Here is an 18,872-nt window from a genome sequence, read left to right on the forward strand (position 1 = left end):
GTCCTTAGTATTTTGTATTTCCTTATTAGCATATCTAAAATGTCCTTTTGATTGGATGGGTTTCCCCTAAAAACCCCAAATTTTAACAGGCAAGTTGGTGCTCGGAAGGATGGAGAGGAGGTAGGGAAATGGCAGAAGGAAGCATACCTGTGAAATCAACAAGAGGCAGCATCCAACTACAAGCCCCTGCCATGGGTGAAACAGCTTTGTGTAACCCTCTCTACATGCACACATATTCAGAGTTCTTGAAACTTCATGACAATTATGTAAATGTTGCCATTTCCATCTGGCAGCTGAGGAAACAGACCAGAAAAGAAAATAAGTGTGTCAAACATCATGTATCCTGTGAGTTCAGTGCCGTGATGAGACCTTCACCTTTGCATATGTGATTTCAATTATCTTAAATATTATGCCATGACAAGCTTCCTCTAGATTTCAGATACCTTAAATGTTTCCAGAAGTTAACACAGTTATTCATGGTACCCCTTATGCAAGTAAAGCCCAGAGTCATTCTGACAGAGATAACAGTATACTCTAGTGTCATCCAGTGTCAGTGGAAATGCTTTGTAAATGATATATTTCTTAACTGATGATGTATTTATAAGGATGAAGGCTATATAATTAATTTTAACTAACAGTCTTCTACTCAGATCCAAAATTGTGGAAAAACTATTGCCTTTCAAGTATAAGGTTTATAAATTCAGGCCACCCAAAGGGAGGGCTTCTTTTAAATGAAATATTTTTTGTTAAGGGCTCATTTCTGCAAGTGCATACATTGAAGCAACTGTCTTGATGTGTTTGTAGGCTATGTTGTGGTCACAAGAGAGGAAACATTTAAGCATAGAAGAAAGCAAAGCAAAAATAGAACATGCATATTATTACCTGATCAAATTAGGACCTGGTCCTAATTCCTGGAGAGTAAGTATAGATTTTATCTGTTTCAATCTCTACACCTAGAATATGCCATAGAGAACTAGTCTCTGTCTAGTTAGCAGTTTGTGGTCCTTCAAATCTATTTTCCTTTCTTTGTGGCAGACCCAGTTTGACAGGTCTTATTGAATGACACTCTAAAGGATGTGGCAATTCAGGTCTTCCCTAGGGAGGAGGAAACTCAGTTTATTCACAGGGTTTTCCCCAGGTACTTACTGTAGATCCCAGTCTTGTTTCATTTGAATTCATCTCAATGTATTGAAGCGTCACTGAGCCTTAAACCCCTGTCTCTTTCATTAGGGAAACCTCTCCCTGTCAGCTTCTCTTTGGGAAGCAGAGACTGAGAACCAGGGAAGGTGTGCCTTCTAGAGCTACAGAAAGCAAAGGCTGGAGGAGGAGACACCTGATAGAGAAGAAGCAGGGACTGGAGGACAAGACTAAAGAAGAAAATCTGCACACAATCAGGGGAGAAAGGACTACAATCTACCCTGTTGGATTTGGACATCACAAAGTACTCAGGTATTTCTGAATGTGAATGTTTTCAAAATACCCTTTTTTTAAAGAGGCTAAAGCCATCCAGAACCACTTAAATGTGGTGAATGAATTTATCTTTATCCATCTTGTTTAAGCTGTCCTCCAAACCAAAAAGTTTTCCATCTGTCTAGATAAATTAGGAACTAGCACTCCTTTATCTTCTTTAATAAGCTGTCGGTTTTGGATTTGCCTCAACACAACTTCTTCCTTGTCTTTCAAGCCTTGAAACATTCCCTATATTTTATTTTATGCATAGAGGATGCACAGCAATGCAAACCAGGCTTCAGCCTGTGCTGTCAACTTGAAATTGGAAGTTGGGTAGTAGCAAGAAAGGCCATAAGTTCAGTGGCCTGCAGGATCCGGCCTGTTTTCATCATTCACAGTTCAAGTATGTGATTTGACAAGGTCAAGGTATGGCTTGTGGCATTAATACTTACAGTTAGAGAAGCAGAAAAGTTACATGACCAGGATCCAAGTTTCCTCTTAAGCATGACTGACAATGGTTTCCAGTAGTTTTCAGAAGGCAGATCCTTTTCTGGGAGATGAGTTGGCAGGGCTCCCATCATGGGCAAGTTGGTTCTTGCCTTTCATTTTGCTAATGAAGAGGTTGAATTTCTCTCAGGTGTATATGAGTTGCATGACCCACTGTGATGTGCTCCTCTGGGGAAGGTTAGCTAAGGGAAAGTTTGCTGAATGAATGGGATCTTGTGTGTTATTTGATTATGTGTGTGCTTATTGATCTAGAAGCCTTTGCTCAGTTCTTAAGCTGTGATGTTAAAAATTTCTATCTGTTGGAATCAAGTGTAGTGTTCAAACAGCAGGGGATGACTATACCATTTCACTTCAACATTTCCTGCATTGTTTCTCAACTGAGGAAAGTTGGTGACTGAGTTCACAACCAAGAGAGTGGACATTTTATACTAAGTGTGAGTAAGTACTGCCAACAAAAGTAGAAAAGATTCTTGGATCTGGGGAGAATCAAAATAACCCTGTACTTTATAGCTTAGTCCCTGCTGAGAATATCTACCAACACAAGCAAAGGCAGCAATTCGGGTTTCTAGTAGAGGCTTTAGAATGTAACAGGTCTGGCTAAGAGGGGCCTTTGGGAATTTCGAATATATGAATTAATGCTTTCACAGGTCATGTTGAGGCTTCGTGAAGTGAATAAAGAGTCTTCACACATTATTTGGACAACAGAATGTGATCAGTGAATGGAAAGAACTGGTTGTTATCTTTACATTAGAGTTGTGGTTGATTGATCATTCCTCAGCAATTTAGAATGCGGAACTTGAATCTATGGCTTTCCATACTTCTGATTGTCCAGTGGTGCCAGTGATAAAGCCCAAACATGTCCCTCTTTACCATTTAATGCTTCTTAGTATTCTTCTCAGAAAAAAGAATAGTTTTACAGGGATTTTGTCTTATAGGGAATTTTGTAAGAGATAAATATAAACTGTAGCATGAGAAATGAATTTATACAGAAAGAATTTATGCAAAGCTGTTACTACTACTACTGAAGGACTTTAGACATAGTTTCCTTTGCCCACTGTGAAAGGCTCAGTATTAGCTACCTCCACTGCAAAGAACCTGCACAATGTGGGTGTGGAGGGGACCTGCTAGATACAGACAATAGGATCTGCACATTATGGAACAACTGTCATCTCCAGATACCTGTGGGAAGCCTGAGCCATGTGCTGGTCCTCAGAAGTGAACCAGGGAATAGAGATACAAATAGGGTGCTATGCAGTTATCATAGTCATTTTAACTGTCAGTGTTCTCCAAGGGCAGCTCCCTCCAGGACTGACTACCAAACTCCACGCTGGTGTCCTGGGACCATTTGAAGATGCTGCGCAGGCTTCTTCCCTTCTCTGCTCTGAGTCTTGTGGCCTGTGGTAAGTTTTCTTTCTTCTTATCAAAAGTACTTTTTTTGAGATACACACAATTTTTTTCATTTACCGAAAATGTTACCAATACTGTCTTTGCTACAACATGTATAGATTTGAAACTTGTGGCACTGCTCAGGAATTGACCAATTTCCAGTACTGCCAGCTGTTGTGATTTTTTCAATTATGCACAAGTTAATATATGATTCTTATTTGATTTCATAAAAGAAAGAATATACCAACCAACCACTTCTTGATATTGATATTAGACTAATTGATATTAGTGAATCAATTAGTTAATGTATTGATTACTTTTCTATAACAAAATATTGGGAACAGGTTTATTTTGGCTTGCAGTTTCATGATGTATGTTTGTATATATGTATGCATGTGTGTACATATACCAAAATGTTCAGAAAACGTGGTGGCAGGAACTTAAGGTATTTGGTCACTTTTTTCCACATCTGTAATGCAAAGAGTAGTGAATGCTGGTGCTTTACACCTCTTATTCATTCTGGTCACCCAGCTAATGGAATGTGCTACCTAAATTAAGGGCAGATGTTTCCCAGTTTAAGTAACCCAATCTGGATAATCCCTTATATACAAGCTTAGAGCTTTGTCTCTTCAATGATTCTATATCTAGTCTGTTTACTATAAAGGTTTAACCCAGTGTTCAAATAATGAACATGAGGTAATTTATATCCCTAATTGTCTCCCCATCTTGTCTTTGTCATTATTGTCACCATCACCACCACGACCATCATCATCATCATAGTTACACCCAGTATAAAGTTAACATTTATGAATAATAATTGTTAGTGAAATGCTGCTGCCTGTACAGTACCTCAATGTGTCTTATTATTTTACAAAGTGATTCAACAAGAAGAAAATATAAGTGCATTCTGTTGAATTAAATGGATTAGAGTTTGGTCATTCTGATGCTGAGCATATTTTCACATTTCTGTGATAACGTAATTATTTCTTGGCCTTCTATTCTTCAGTAGACATGATACTAGATTGCATGAAATTAGTGCTGGAGAAACTCACAAATCAAAGAGTACATAGTTAATCTTTTCATTTTGTGGATAAGGATACAAAGGACTGATGAGGAAGTAACTTGCCTATATGTGTAAATGAGTTGATACTAGGCCTCAGTCAGTTGGCTAGTTCTGCTTTGTATATGATTACTTTCTGGATGATGACTGTTCTTTATTTCCCAGAGTGCTGTGGGATTAATTGTCCCAGTATACTGCCCTAGTGAAACCTTAATTATATCCACTTTTGTTCAACCCACCCTCTAGCAGCACCAAAGCCTTCCCTCACCCCTAATTAGAACAGCATTGCTTTCCCTGAGTTACATGCATAACTACCAACAGAAACGTGCATACACGTTAAGTAGCACAAACTAAGAAGATTGCCATTATCTGAACCAAACTTAACAGATGTATGAAACACATATTGTTCCTGGAGACAGAAATATATGAATCACTGTGCTTTCCACAGGACTCCATAGTTTAGGTAATTTAATCAAGATAATTTTCTCTAGGCTCTTTCTTTAGTCCTTATATCCCATATTTCTTATGCTCCATTCCTAAAGATACAAAGAGGTTCATAATTTCAGCAGTTGCTCCTACAAAACAGGCAATTTAACAGAGAAAAGAGATTTGGATGAGTTCTGGTCCAGACTGGGCTATAGAGATGAAAATAGAAGGTTTTGGTTGGAGAAGCTCCTTTTACGACTTCCATACATCATAGATAGGGGGTTAGTGATTTCAGTAGGGTCTGTTACATGCTGTTCTGTGGTCTCTCTTACAGGCAGTCCTACCATAGTTTCCCGAAAAGAAGGGGGAGCAAGTTCACTCACCTGCAGAGTCCCACTGAGCCTGCCTGTGCCCTACCTCATCATAGAGCAGGTTACCAGGATGCAATGTCAAGAACAGACCTCTTGCAGCCAGGTTTTGCGGGTTCTACAGTCCCATTATGTCCACAATAAAGGCTGGTGTGATGTGGCTTTCAAGTAAGAGACTGGTGAGATCTCCAAAGCAAATGCTTAATTTTACTTCTTGAAGCATTCTCCTTGTTTTTCTTTTCTTTTTTTTTTTTTTTATTAACTAGAGTATTTCTTATATACATTTCGAGTGTTATTCCCTTTCCCGGTTTCTGGGCAAATATCCCCCTCCCCCCTCCCCTTCCTTATGGGTGTTCCCCTCCCAACCCTGCCCCCATTGCCGCCCTCCCCCCAACAGTCTAGTTCACTGGGGGTTCAGTCTTAGCAGGACCCAGGGCTTCCCCTTCCACTGGTGCTCTTACTAGGATATTCATTCCTACCTATGAGGTCAGAGTCCAGGGTCAGTCCATGTATAGTCTTTAGGTAGTGGCTTAGTCCCTGGAAGCTCTGGTTGCTTGGCATTGTTGTACATACGGGGTCTCGAGCCCCTTCAAGCTCTTCCAGTACTTTCTCTGATTCCTTCAACGGGGGTCCTATTCTCAGTTCAGTGGTTTGCTGCTGGCATTTGCCTCTGTATTTGCTGTATTCTGGCTGTGTCTCTCAGGAGCGATCTACATCCGGCTCCTGTCGGTCTGCACTTCTTTGCTTCATCTATCTTGTCTAATTGGGTGGCTGTATATGTATGGGCCACATGTGGGGCAGGCTCTGAATGGGTGTTCCTTCAGTCTCTGTTTTAATCTTTGCCTCTCTCTTCCCTGCCAAGGGTATTCTTGTTCCCCTTTTAAAGAAGGAGTGAAGCATTCACAATTTGATCATCTGTCTTGAGTTTCATTTGTTCTAGGCATCTAGGGTAATTCAAGCATTTGGGCTCATAGCCACTTATCAATGAGTGCATACCATGTATGTCTTTCTGTGATTGGGTTAGCTCACTCAGGATGATATTTTCCAGTTCCAAACATTTGCCTACGAATTTCATAAACTCGTTGTTTTTGATAGCTGAGTAATATTCCATTGTGTAGATGTACCACATTTTCTGTATCCATTCCTCTGTTGAAGGGCATCTGGGTTCTTTCCAGCTTCTGGCTATTATAAATAAGGCTGCGATGAACATAGTGGAGCACGTGTCTTTTTTATATATTGGGGCATCTTTTGGGTATATGCCCAAGAGAGGTATAGCTGGATCCTCAGGCAGTTCAATGTCCAATTTTCTGAGGAACCTCCAGACTGATTTCCAGAATGGTTGTACCAGTCTGCAATCCCACCAACAATGGAGGAGTGTGCCTCTTTCTCCGCATCCTCGCCAGCATCTGCTGTCACCTGAGTTTTTGATCTTAGCCATTCTCACTGGTGTGAGGTGAAATCTCAGGGTTGTTTTGATTTGCATTTCCCTTATGACTAAAGATGTTGAACATTTCTTTAGGTGTTTCTCAGCCATTTGGCATTCCTCAGCTGTGAATTGTTTGTTTAGCTCTGAACCCCATTTTTAATAGTGTTATTTGTCTCCTTGCAGTCTAACTTCTTGAGTTCGATGTTTATTTTGGATATAAGGCCTCTATTTGTTGTAGGATTGGTAAAGATCTTTTCCCAATCTGTTGGTTGCTGTTTTGTCCTAACCACAGTGTCCTTTGCCTTACAGAAGCTTTGCAGTTTTATGAGATCCCATTTGTCGATTCTTGATCTTAGAGGATAAGCCCTTGGTGTTTTGTTCAGGAAATTTTTTCCAGTGCCCATGTGTTCCAGATGCTTCCCTAGTTTTTCTTCTATTAGTTTGAGTGTGTCTGGTTTGATGTGGAGGTCCTTGATCCACTTGGACTTAAGCTTTGTACAGGGTGATAAGCATGGATCGATCTGCATTCTTCTACATGTTGAACTCCAGTTGGACCAGCACCATTTGCTGAAAATGCTATCTTTTTTCCATTGGATGGTTTTGGCTCCTTTGTCAAAAATCAAGTGACCATAGGTGTGTGGGTTCATTTCTGGGTCTTCAATTCTATTCCATTGGTCTATCTGTCTGTCTCTGTACCAATACCATGCAGTTTTTATCACTATTGCTCTGTAATACTGCTTGAGTTCAGGGATAGTGATTCCCCCTGAAGTCCTTTTATTGTTGAGGGTAATTTTAGCTATCTTGGGTTTTTTGTTATTCCAGATGAATTTGCAAATTGTTCTGTCTAACTCTTTGAAGAATTGGATTGGTATTTTGATGGGGATTGCATTGAATCTGTTGATCGCTTTTGGTAAAATGGCCATTTTTTTTTTGGTTCTTTTTTTTCGGAGCTGGGGACCGAACCCAGGGCCTTGCGCTTCCTAGGTAAGCGCTCTACCACTGAGCTAAATCCCCAGCCCCAAAATGGCCATTTTTACTATATTAATCCTGCCAATCCATGAGCATGGGAGATCTTTCCATCTTCTGAGGTCTTCTTTAATTTCTTTCTTCAGTGTCTTGAAGTTCTTATTGTACAGATCTTTTACTTGCTTGGTTAAAGTCACACCGAGGTACTTTACAGTATTTGGGTCTATTAGGAAGGGTGTCGTTTCCCTAATTTCTTTCTCGGCTTGTTTCTCTTTTGTGTAAAGGAAGGCTACTGATTTATTTGAGTTAATTTTATACCCAGCCACTTTGCTGAAGTTGTTTATCAGCTTTAGTAGTTCTTTGGTGGAACTTTTGGGATCACTTAAATATACTATCATATCATATGCAAATAGTGATATTTTGACTTCTTCTTTTCCAATCTGTATCCCCTTGACCTCCATTTGTTGTCTGATTGCTCTGGCTAGAACTTCAAGAACTATATTGAATAAGTAGGGAGAGAGTAGGCAGCCTTGTCTAGTCCCTGATTTTAGTGGGATTGCTTCAAGTTTCTCTCCATTTAGTTTAATGTCAGCAACTGGTTTGCTGTATATGGCTTTTACTATGTTTAGGTATGGGCCTTGAATTCCTATTCTTTCCAGGACTTTTATCATGAAGGGGTGTTGAATTTTGTCAAATGCTTTCTCAGCATCTAATGAAATAATCATGTGGTCTTGTTCTTTCAGTTTGTTTATATAATGGATCACGTTGATGGTTTTCCGTATATTAAACCATCCCTGCATGCCTGGGATGAAGCCTACTTGATCATGGTGGATGATTGTTTTGATGTGCTCTTGGATTCGGTTTGCCAGAATTTTCTTGAGTATTTTTGCATCGATATTCATAAGGGAAATTGGTCTGAAGTTCTCTTTCTTTGTTGGGTCTATGTGTGGTTTAGGTATAAGAGTAATTGTGGCTTCATAGAAGGAATTCGGTAGTGATCCATCTGTTTCAATTTTGTGAAATAGTTTGGATAATATTGGTATGAGGTCTTCTATGAAGGTTTGATAGAATTCTGCACTAAACCCGTCTGGACCTGGGCTCTTTTTGATTGGGAGAGTTTTAATGAATGCTTCTATTTCCTTAGGAGTTATGGGGCTGTTTAACTGGTTTATCTGTTCCTGATTTAACTTCAGTACCTGGTATCTGTCTAGGAAATTGTCCATTTCCTGTAGATTTTCAAGTTTTTTGAATATAGGCTTTTATAGTAAGATTTGATCATTTTTTGAATTTCCTCTGAATCTGTAGTTATGTCTCCCTTTGCATTTCTGATTTTGTTAATTTGGACACACACTCTGTGTCCTCTCCTTAGTCTGGCTAAGGGTTTATGTATCTTGTTGATTTTCTCAAAGAACCAACTAATGCTTAATGTTACTTCTTGAAGCATTCTTCTTGTTTTTCTTATTCCATAGCTTCTATTTTCAGAGCTTCATTTGTGCTGTGTTTGTGGCAAAAGAGTGTTAGAAAAAAAGAACTAAAAAAACAAATCCAGAACAATTTGGAGGCACAACTCTAAGCTCTGTATTCAAAGGTTCTTTTACTCTGGAAGATCATGAAAGGACACACAGAAAGTTATGTACCAAGTGCTGCCAGGCCTGGAAACACCCAGCATGATAGATCACAAGGGTCTTCATTGCTATTACCCAACTGGTAGCAGTGTGGAAGAGAAGGGTTACTCTCTTCATTAACTAAAGGAAAATGCTACATTCTATGGAATCCAAAGAATATGTTTAAAGTAGCACATGGCAAAGGGCATGGATTCAGAATTATGTCAAAACTGTGTGTTGATATAGCCCACTCTTATTTGCTTCTAGTCAGGGCTCAGTTGCATGAAGCATTTTCCCATTTACTACCCTGAATGACCACTGGATATGACAAGGGGATGAGTGGGCACGGGGAATGATAAAGAAAAATCCCTGTGTTGATATGAGTGTGAGGTATAAAAGATTTTTACATTGTACAGTGAGTATATATTTAAGGGGTCTATTGAAGGTTTTTCTCATTAACCTCAAGAATAAGAAAACTCACCATTATATGAAGAAGAAAGAGTAGACATGGGGAATTTAAAATGCATATAGAAATAAGTTCTGAAATATCCAATCAAGGTCTCTAAAGAAATAACAGATGTACTGCGGGAAACATCAAAAAGCAGAACAGTGGTGGGCATGCTTCCAAAGGATCTCAGAAAAAAGGAAATAGCCTGCCTTGGAGCAGGGGCATTATTTAACCTTGGAAATTGTTCTTTCTCTGTTAAGTTTTCTCTGAAATTCACGATCTAGTAGAAGGTTCTATATAGCAAGAGTCATGAAACATCATTTTCAAGGTTGGATTAAAAACTAGAGAGAGAGGCAGAATGGACAGAAATTTTTAAAAATAGTAGAATAAAAGAATTTAGACATGATTTGAAATTAAACAAAAATGAACAAAAAAACCTTTTGTGATTAAGAACCTGTGTGAATCTGTGAGGAGTCAGTATAAAAAACTCTTTATTTCAGGTTGCTTGTTTTAGAGAATACTCAAGTACTTGGTCTTATAGTTAAAAACAGGTCCAGACGGGTTTAGTGCAGAATTCTATCAAACCTTCATAGAAGACCTCATACCAATATTATCCAAACCATTCCACAAAATTGAAACAGATGGAGCACTACCGAATTCCTTTTACGAAGCCACAATTACTCTTATACCTAAACCACACAAAGACACAACAAAGAAAGAGAACTTCAGACCAATTTCCCTTATGAATATCGACGCAAAAATACTCAATAAAATTCTGGCAAACCGAATTCAAGAGCACATCAAAACAATCATCCACCATGATCAAGTAGGCTTCATCCCAGGCATGCAGGGATGGTTTAATATACGGAAAACCATCAACGTGATCCATTATATAAACAAACTGAAAGAACAGAACCACATGATTATTTCATTAGATGCTGAGAAAGCATTTGACAAAATTCAACACCCCTTCATGATAAAAGTCCTGGAAAGAATAGGAATTCAAGGCCCATACCTAAACATAGTAAAAGCCATATACAGCAAACCAGTTGCTAACATTAAACTAAATGGAGAGAAACTTGAAGCAATCCCACTAAAATCAGGGACTAGACAAGGCTGCCCACTCTCTCCCTACTTACTCAATATAGTTCTTGAAGTTCTAGCCAGAGCAATCAGACAACAAAAGGAGATCAAGGGGATACAGATCGGAAAAGAAGAGGTCAAAATATCACTATTTGCAGATGACATGATAGTATATTTAAGTGATCCCAAAAGTTCCACCAGTGAACTACTAAAGCTGATAAACAACTTTAGCAAAGTGGCTGGGTATAAAATTAACTCAAATAAATCAGTTGCCTTCCTCTATACAAAAGAGAAACAAGCCGAGAGAGAAATTAGGGAAATGACACCCTTCATAATAGACCCAAATAATATAAAGTACCTCGGTGTGACTTTAACCAAGCAAGTAAAAGATCTGTACAATAAGAACTTCAAGACACTGAGGAAAGAAATTGAAGAAGACCTCAGAAGATGGAAAGATCTCCCATGCTCATGGATTGGCAGGATTAATATAGTAAAATGGCCATTTTACCAAAAGCGATCTACAGATTTAATGCAATCCCCATCAAAATACCAATCCATTTCTTCAAAGAGTTAGACAGAACAATTTGCAAATTCATCTGGAATAACAAAAAACCCAGGATAGCTAAAGCTAAAGCTATCCTCAACAATAAAAGGACTTCAGGGGGAATCACTATCCCTGAACTCAAGCAGTATTACAGAGCAATAGTGATAAAAACTGCATGGTATTGGTACAGAGACAGACAGATAGACCAATGGAATAGAATTGAAGACCCAGAAATGAACCCACACACCTATGGTCACTTGATTTTTGACAAAGGAGCCAAAACCATCCAATGGAAAAAAGATAGCATTTTCAGCAAATGGTGCTGGTCCAACTGGAGGTTAACATGTAGAAGAATGCAGATCGATCCATGCTTATCACCCTGTACAAAGCTTAAGTCCAAGTGGATCAAGGACCTCCACATCAAACCAGACACACTCAAACTAATAGAAGAAAAACTAGGGAAGCATCTGGAGCACATGGGCACTGGAAAAAATTTCCTGAACAAAACACCAATGGCTTATGCTCTAAGATCAAGAATCGACAAATGGGATCTCATAAAACTGCAAAGCTTCTGTAAGGCAAAGGACACTGTGGTTAGGACAAAACGGCAACCAACAGATTGGGAAAAGATCTTTACCAATCCTACAACAGATAGAGGCCTTATATCCAAAATATACAAAGAACTCAAGAAGTTAGACCGCAGGGAAACAAATAACCCTATTAAAAATGGGGTTCAGAGCTAAACAAAGAATTCACAGCTGAGGAATGCCGAATGGCTGAGAAACACCTAAAGAAATGTTCAACATCTTTAGTCATAAGGGAAATGCAAATCAAAACAACCCTGAGATTTCACCTCACACCAGAGAGAATGGCTAAGATCAAAAACTCAGGTGACAGCAGATGCTGGCGAGGATGTGGAGAAAGAGGAACACTCCTCCATTGTTGGTGGGATTGCAGACTGGTACAACCATTCTGGAAATCAGTCTGGAGGTTCCTCAGAAAATTGGACATTGAACTGCCTGAGGATCCAGCTATAGTTAAAAACAGAAACAAAAAATATGATATATTCAGCTGGGTGTAGGGATGAATAACTGTAATCACAACTCTTATGAATCTATAGCAGGAGGATTGCCATGACTTAAAGTCCAGCTTTATGCTCTGCAGTAAGTTCCAGGCAAGCCTCTTTAAAAGGCCAAGAAAATGTTTCAAAGCCTGCCCATCCCAAATAATAATAACAACATAATGAATTAACTAGCAGGCACTTGAAAAGATGTAATTAATTGTCCTTAGACACTGGAAAGTCACACATTCAAATTCTACTTTAAATAAAATGAGTACTTCTTAACTGAGAAACACATGTAATCTAAGGGTAATTTCATGTGAAAAACATAATCTAAGTCAAAACCAAAATTTACATATATTCCTATTTCTTTAGAAGGTCTAAAATTACCTGTTCCCCATTGTTATGTTATTGAAAGTTCATTCTTTTATGAGTCGCTAGGACCACTTTGGGGAAATGAATTTTCTATTTTTATTAGATATTTTTTATTTATATTTCTAAGATTATCCCCCTTTCCATGTTTCCCATCCATAAACCCCCTGTCCTATCTCCCCCCCTCTTCTCCTATGAGGGTGCTCCCCCCCAACCACCCACCCCTTCCTGCATCACTGATCTGAAACTCCCTTATACTAGGGGTTCCAGCTTTGGCAGGACCATGGGCTTGTTCTCCCATTGGTGCCCAAAAAGGGTTTCCTCTGCTACATATGCAGCTGGAGCCATGAGTCTGTCCATGTGTACTCTTTGGGTGGAGCTCTGGCTTTTCGATATTGTTGTCCTTATGGGGTCGCTCTTCAGCTCCTTTAGTCCTTTATCTATCTTCTCCAATGGGGACCCCTTTCAATGGTTCAATGGTTGACTGCTTGCTGAATTTTCTTCATACAAAGGTTTACCACTAAATCTTTATTTTTCCTTGGCAGCTTCCTGGCTGGGAATGATGGCAAGGTGTATGAAGGTGTCGGTTGGCATGTCCAAGGTTTGCACACTCAAGGCTACAATAATGTTTCCCTGGGCATTGCCTTCTTTGGCAGTAAGATAGGTAATGCTAATTTCCTCCAGACTCAGAAAGTGGCCCATCTGCTTCCTCTACTTGCTTTTGCCAATGCTTATATCTTTGTAACCTACACTGTATTTGTCATCCCTGATAATCATTGGTTCTGGAAATCCTTTCTGCCGTTGCACCCTATGACCTGCAGATTTTTTCCTCATCTATGGTCTATACTTGTTGATATGTTGCTGAAACTGCTCCTCATATGGAGTTGATAGTTATGGCCAATGAAATCTGAAGTCATCTGCTAATAATCTATTAGTTGACAGAGGCACTTAAGCATGGATTATTTCTTCCTTTAGTATCTTTTATTGATAAAGACAGAGACTAGAAGGCAAAGCAAGGAATTTGAAGTAGTTTATATGATCCTCCAGCACCAGTCAGAGCATAATAGAGGGCAGGGATGATGTTGAAGGTTAATTGGTCAAAACAAGAAAAAAAATTAGTCTGGGTTTGGCACTTTGAAGAGGATCCTAATTGTGGTTGCTTAGATTTCTGACCAAGCATTCTTTCTGCCTGTCTTTTTGTTTCCTGTCTACTAGTCACTCAGGTTTGCTAGAGATTTGCCCTCACTGTGGGTGCTGTCCAGCATGCAGTTTCTTACTAACAGTTTTTATTTCATATTACTCCCATGAAGGAAGCAGCCCCAGTCCTGCTGCTCTACCAGCTACAGAGGACCTGATCTTCTTTGCCATCCTGAATGGCTACCTGTCACCCAAGTACATTCATCCATTTCTTTTAAAAGAAGAAACCTGTTTGGTTCCTCAACACTCAGAGATACCCAAAAAAGGTCAGATTCTCAACCTAAAATACCCAGCATTGCATTACCCCCCAAATATATTTGGGAGTGTTCTCCTGTTAGATTTCCAAGGGTTTCTTTGGCCTGGAACATCTCACATGTGTCATAACTATGAAATTGGGAAAGTTAGAAAACTATTTCAATACTGGACAATGTCCCTATTAATTGGAGAAGTTAAGGAGACAGGTTTTCCCAGGGCTATCGAACTCACCAAAATGTTATTATCATGAATCCATTCTTGCCATAAATAAGTGTACACTCATATTTTTACTGAGTCTACAAGAAACACTAAATCTTCAGACTTGCCATGTATCAGTTAAAAAAAAGACAAAACTCCTACCATCAAGGAACAGTCACTTCAGTGAGGAAAGTCAAAACATGATCAAGATACAAGATACAAATGAAGTTTGTTAGACACCATAGGTGAAAGACAGGAAAGTAAGAGGGAAAATGAGTAGACATATTTATATACTTTGGGAAAACACACACACACACACACACACACACACACACACACACACACACACACACCCCTACCTTTCCAAAGCCAGCCAACCTTTTCCATGGTGCTAAGAAATTTGGAATTTATAGCTAATACTGACATTATAATGGTTATGCTAAGGAATAGTGGAAATGATGTGCTACTTTGGGAAAATGATCATTAAATTGAAACCAATAAAATGAATAATCACTTTAAGTATGTTGTTAGCTTTCTGCTAACACAGCCTTTTTCTCAGATCCAATGATATTTTAAATTTCATTTTTTAGTGTTATAAATTTCTACAAAAATGTTTTTGCATTTGGGCTGGTATTTCTTTAATAATCATAATTCTGTAACATTATGAGTTCTTTGTAGAATTCATATTTTCACACAAACTTGATAAGTTTAAAGAGTCAGCTGTTTGTACATATTACCTCATTATGTGGCACACATATAAACATATAGCTATCTTGTGTTTTGAAGAATATACAGCTGTGACTCTGCTTAGCCAGTCTGCTCCTTTCAGCTTTCATATTCTGTGCCATTAAAACACTCTGATCCAGGCAACTGCCCTTTCCAAATTCCTGCTAGAAGTTCACATTAGAAGACATTAATATTGGCAGGACACAAGCATTTTGTGTGAACCAGCCTCTGGCTGTATGTTGTTTTCATGACAGTCCAAAGCAAATTCTCAATCCACTTTGGTTTTTCACTTTGTTATAGTATGCCCCAATATCATAACACGGACTGCTTGGGAAGCCAGAGAGACACATTGCTCTCAGATGAACCTTCCAGCCAAATTTGTCATCATCATCCACACTGCTGGAGAAAGCTGCAATGAATCTGCAGACTGCTTGATTCGTGTGAGAGACACACAGTCCTTTCACATGGACAAACAAGATTTCTGTGACATTGCATATCAGTAAGTGGAAAATGACATGTTTCTTCAGAGCCATGGAGAGCAGAGCTGGTGGTGTTTTTACACAGTTGCCAATCATTATTCTTGAAAGAATATGGATTGAGTAGAATTCAGGCCATAGCTTGGGCTACCTAACCACTCAGGCATGTTCTCCATTGTGAATGGGAACATTGCCATAATCAAATAATGAATAAGAAGCAACAAGAAAGCAAAACTATGAAACCCAAGGGACAGGTGTGCCTTCTTAGATACCCTGTTCAAGTGAAAAGGGAAGAAGGTCCTACTTGTTTTTTCTGATGTTAGAATCTTGTTAGTCTTCTACCACACACCAAGCAGGGAATTTAACCTCTCTGGACTCGTTTGACTCATCTCTATAGTAGGGAAAACATTTTCTGTTTGAAGACAGGGAGTTAGATACAATATTCTCTTCTGGTTCCTTTCATGCCAGGATTATATTCAAGAAACATTTTTAGTTTAGTTAAACAGAAAAAGATATGTAAAGGATTCCTTGTGTTTTTCACAGGTACGACTTGGAGTTAGAAAGCAATAAACTTCAGTTGTTTATTAGGGATGTAACAAATGAACGTTGTGTCTAGTTTTGGATGCTTCTTCAATGTGCCACTAATGCTCTAGCTTTACCTGACTTTCCAGACCACTTAACATGTAGGAGAGAACCTGCTTCATCTTTCAGGACTTTTCATAGACTATTCTATAATCACAAGAGATAATAGGGACATGTCTACAAATTTGGATAATACAAACTGGCAAAAAGCAGCTGAGTTGATTCTTATTCCTCAACTTTTAAACCTGCCATTGAACTGTAGAGTTAGAAAAACAATAAGCAATAACAATGCAGAATGTTAAGCACAGTGATAGAAGAATATCTGAGCACAGATAAAATGAGCCCAGAAATGTTTTGAGAGGTGATAGGTGTCAGAGAAGTGTTAATGAAGAGGACTATCTTTCATGGCACATGATTAATGTATGTGTGTGTTGGGGGGGAGTATTTGGCAAAAGGAAGTGTTATAGTTAAAGAACTACACATTAAAAACCTTGAGATATGAACAGAGCATGAATCCTTGAGGAAATGAAACACAGCACACTCAAACCTAAAAGTGGATTTACAAGAGAAGGGTAATGAGAGTACAGGCTGAAAGAGCCTGACTACTATGTAGACTTAAGTAAAGCTAATGAAAACTAACTTTATGTGAAGGGGAACTGGGGACTGTGGAAAGCTACACCCTTTTAAAAGGTTTTTTAAAAAAATCATTTATTTTATTTTATTTATGTGAGTATTTTGCCTGCAAGTGTATATGTATGCTACAAGCATACCTGATACCTGCAGAGGTCAGAAGAGGATGTTAGAGTCTCTGTAACTGGAGTTAGAAATGGTTGTAAACTGATATGTGGGTGCTGAGAACTAAATCCATGTCCAATGTAAAAGCACAAAATGTTCCCAAGAGTGGAGCCATCTCTCCAGCCTCCTGGGTATGATTTTTTTTATTAACTTGAGTATTTCTTATATACATTTCAAGTGTTATTCCCTTTCCCAGTTTCCGGGCAAACATCCCCCTCCCCCCTCCCCTTCCTTATGGGTATGATTTTAAGAGTAGATTGGAAGGAAGGAAGACCCCGGGGAGAGTACTGTTACAATGATCAAGTTGGAGTTGGACAGTGGCTGTTGGATGGAAGTAATAGAAGAATTTAAAAGCATTATGGGAGACACAATGGATGACTGGTGGGTAGTCATTGATTTGGGTTCTGATAGGGAAAATGGGGAATTTAAGATGCCTTATTTTCTACCTACAGAAAATGTATGAATTTTTTTCCTAGACCTACTGTATTTTACAGAAAATAGTTGAAGTTGTGGGAGCTGATGATTGTTTAGCCTGGGTGAATATACTCAGTGGAAAGACAAAAGCTAGACCAGGGTCCTAAGGATGAAGCATAGGGTCTTAAGAAGCACAGTAGTTCAGGGAAAGCAGGTGAGATGGCAATCACCTGAAAAAGAAAACTGTAAAGGAGAGAGACTGAGGAGGGCATTCTCTATGCAGCCTATGGAGGAGAACATTTCAGGACCAGAGTATCAATATTCAAAATACCCATTGCTCAGAAGGTTGAAGAGCTCCACAGTCATCTTGGCTGAGTTAGATTCAGTACTGGGGATGAATGCAAAGTGCAAAGCTGTGTTTTGGCTTTTCCTTTCTGCATTTCTATACACTGGGACATGTGGGATACCTGGACAGTATGTGATAAATGGGTGAAAGAATGGATTTAGGATTAGAGTGGTTGAAGCAAATTGTGCTCCTCAAACTGACTTCTTTGTTTTCCTTTACTCAACCCTAGTTTCCTAGTGGGTCAAGATGGTGTAGTATATGAAGGAGTTGGCTGGACTATTGAAGGCTCTCACACCTATGGATACAATGATATTGCTCTTGGAATTGTCTTTATGGGAAACTTTGTAGGTAAGACATCAGTAGGGCAGAGAATTCTGTCTAATGAAGTACCATGTGGAATACTCAGGAAGCATAGGAAAAATGGAGGCAGTATTGTGACATTGGAAGTACATGGTAGGTCAGCAGAATATTTTAGATTTAAAGAAAATTCTCAGTAAAGAATGACTGCTACTAGGAGCATATCCCAAATAGAATATTTGCCCCCAATTCATCCACATCCATCCAAAACTCCATTTCACCTTCTGTCTATATTCAAGGTAAGCATGGAGCAACAGAGAAAAAAGGAGCGCATTTGAAAACTTGATATTCCATTTGAGAAATATATGCCCTTCCTTACTAACAATAGCGATAATGTAGGAATGTATCATTGCCTGTGATGACATAGCATAAAAAAATCCAGTGTACTATACATTCTGCATACACTGAGAATTTATGTTGTTATATGTTCTGTTCCAGGGCAGTTTTTAATTTTCTAAAGCAATTTTGGCCAGATAGAATCAGAAAACACAGCTGTTTGGGCTTTATTTTGTGCCTAATTAATTGTTGGCTATGGAGATTGTGGCAAAGCATAAGATGAGAGATGGGAAGAATGGAATCAAGGTACTTGTCACTGCTATAGCCAAGCAGCTTTGAGATCTTAATGGCATCAGTAAATGTGTTTTATAGAAAAGCCTCCAAATGAAGCTTCACTGGAGGCAGCCCAGAGCCTGATCCAGTGTGCTGTGGCCATGGGGTACCTGGCCTCCAACTACCTGCTAATGGGCCACAGTGATGTGTCCAACATCCTGTCCCCTGGACAAGCACTATACAACATCATCAAGACATGGCCTCATCTCAAGCACTGA

The 18,872-nt window shown here is 39.0% G+C and overlaps 1 protein-coding gene across 1 annotated transcript; it reads left to right on the forward strand.

Annotated features, from left to right (window-relative positions):
- Positions 1-3,307: 3,307 nt before the first annotated feature.
- On the forward strand, positions 3,308-18,872 carry LOC134485743 (peptidoglycan recognition protein 3-like). The gene is made up of 7 exons (XM_063282769.1): positions 3,308-3,356; positions 5,163-5,364; positions 13,245-13,363; positions 14,010-14,162; positions 15,376-15,574; positions 17,918-18,036; positions 18,694-18,872. The coding sequence occupies exons 1-7, from the start codon at positions 3,308-3,310 to the stop codon at positions 18,870-18,872; spliced, it is 1,020 nt and encodes a 339-aa protein (XP_063138839.1).

This window comes from Rattus norvegicus, chromosome 2 (assembly GCF_036323735.1).
Source record: "Rattus norvegicus strain BN/NHsdMcwi chromosome 2, GRCr8, whole genome shotgun sequence".
NCBI lineage: Eukaryota > Metazoa > Chordata > Mammalia > Rodentia > Muridae > Rattus > Rattus norvegicus.

Excerpts from the sequence above, each read along its gene's own strand:
- LOC134485743 (XM_063282769.1), top strand. The coding sequence starts at position 3,308 with ATGCTGCGCAGGCTTCTTCCCTTCTCTGCTCTGAGTCTTGTGGCCTGT. Across the intron at positions 5,365-13,244 it reads TGGTGTGATGTGGCTTTCAA|CTTCCTGGCTGGGAATGATG; the intron begins GTAAGAGACTGG and ends TTTCCTTGGCAG. Across the intron at positions 13,364-14,009 it reads CTTCTTTGGCAGTAAGATAG|GAAGCAGCCCCAGTCCTGCT; the intron begins GTAATGCTAATT and ends ACTCCCATGAAG.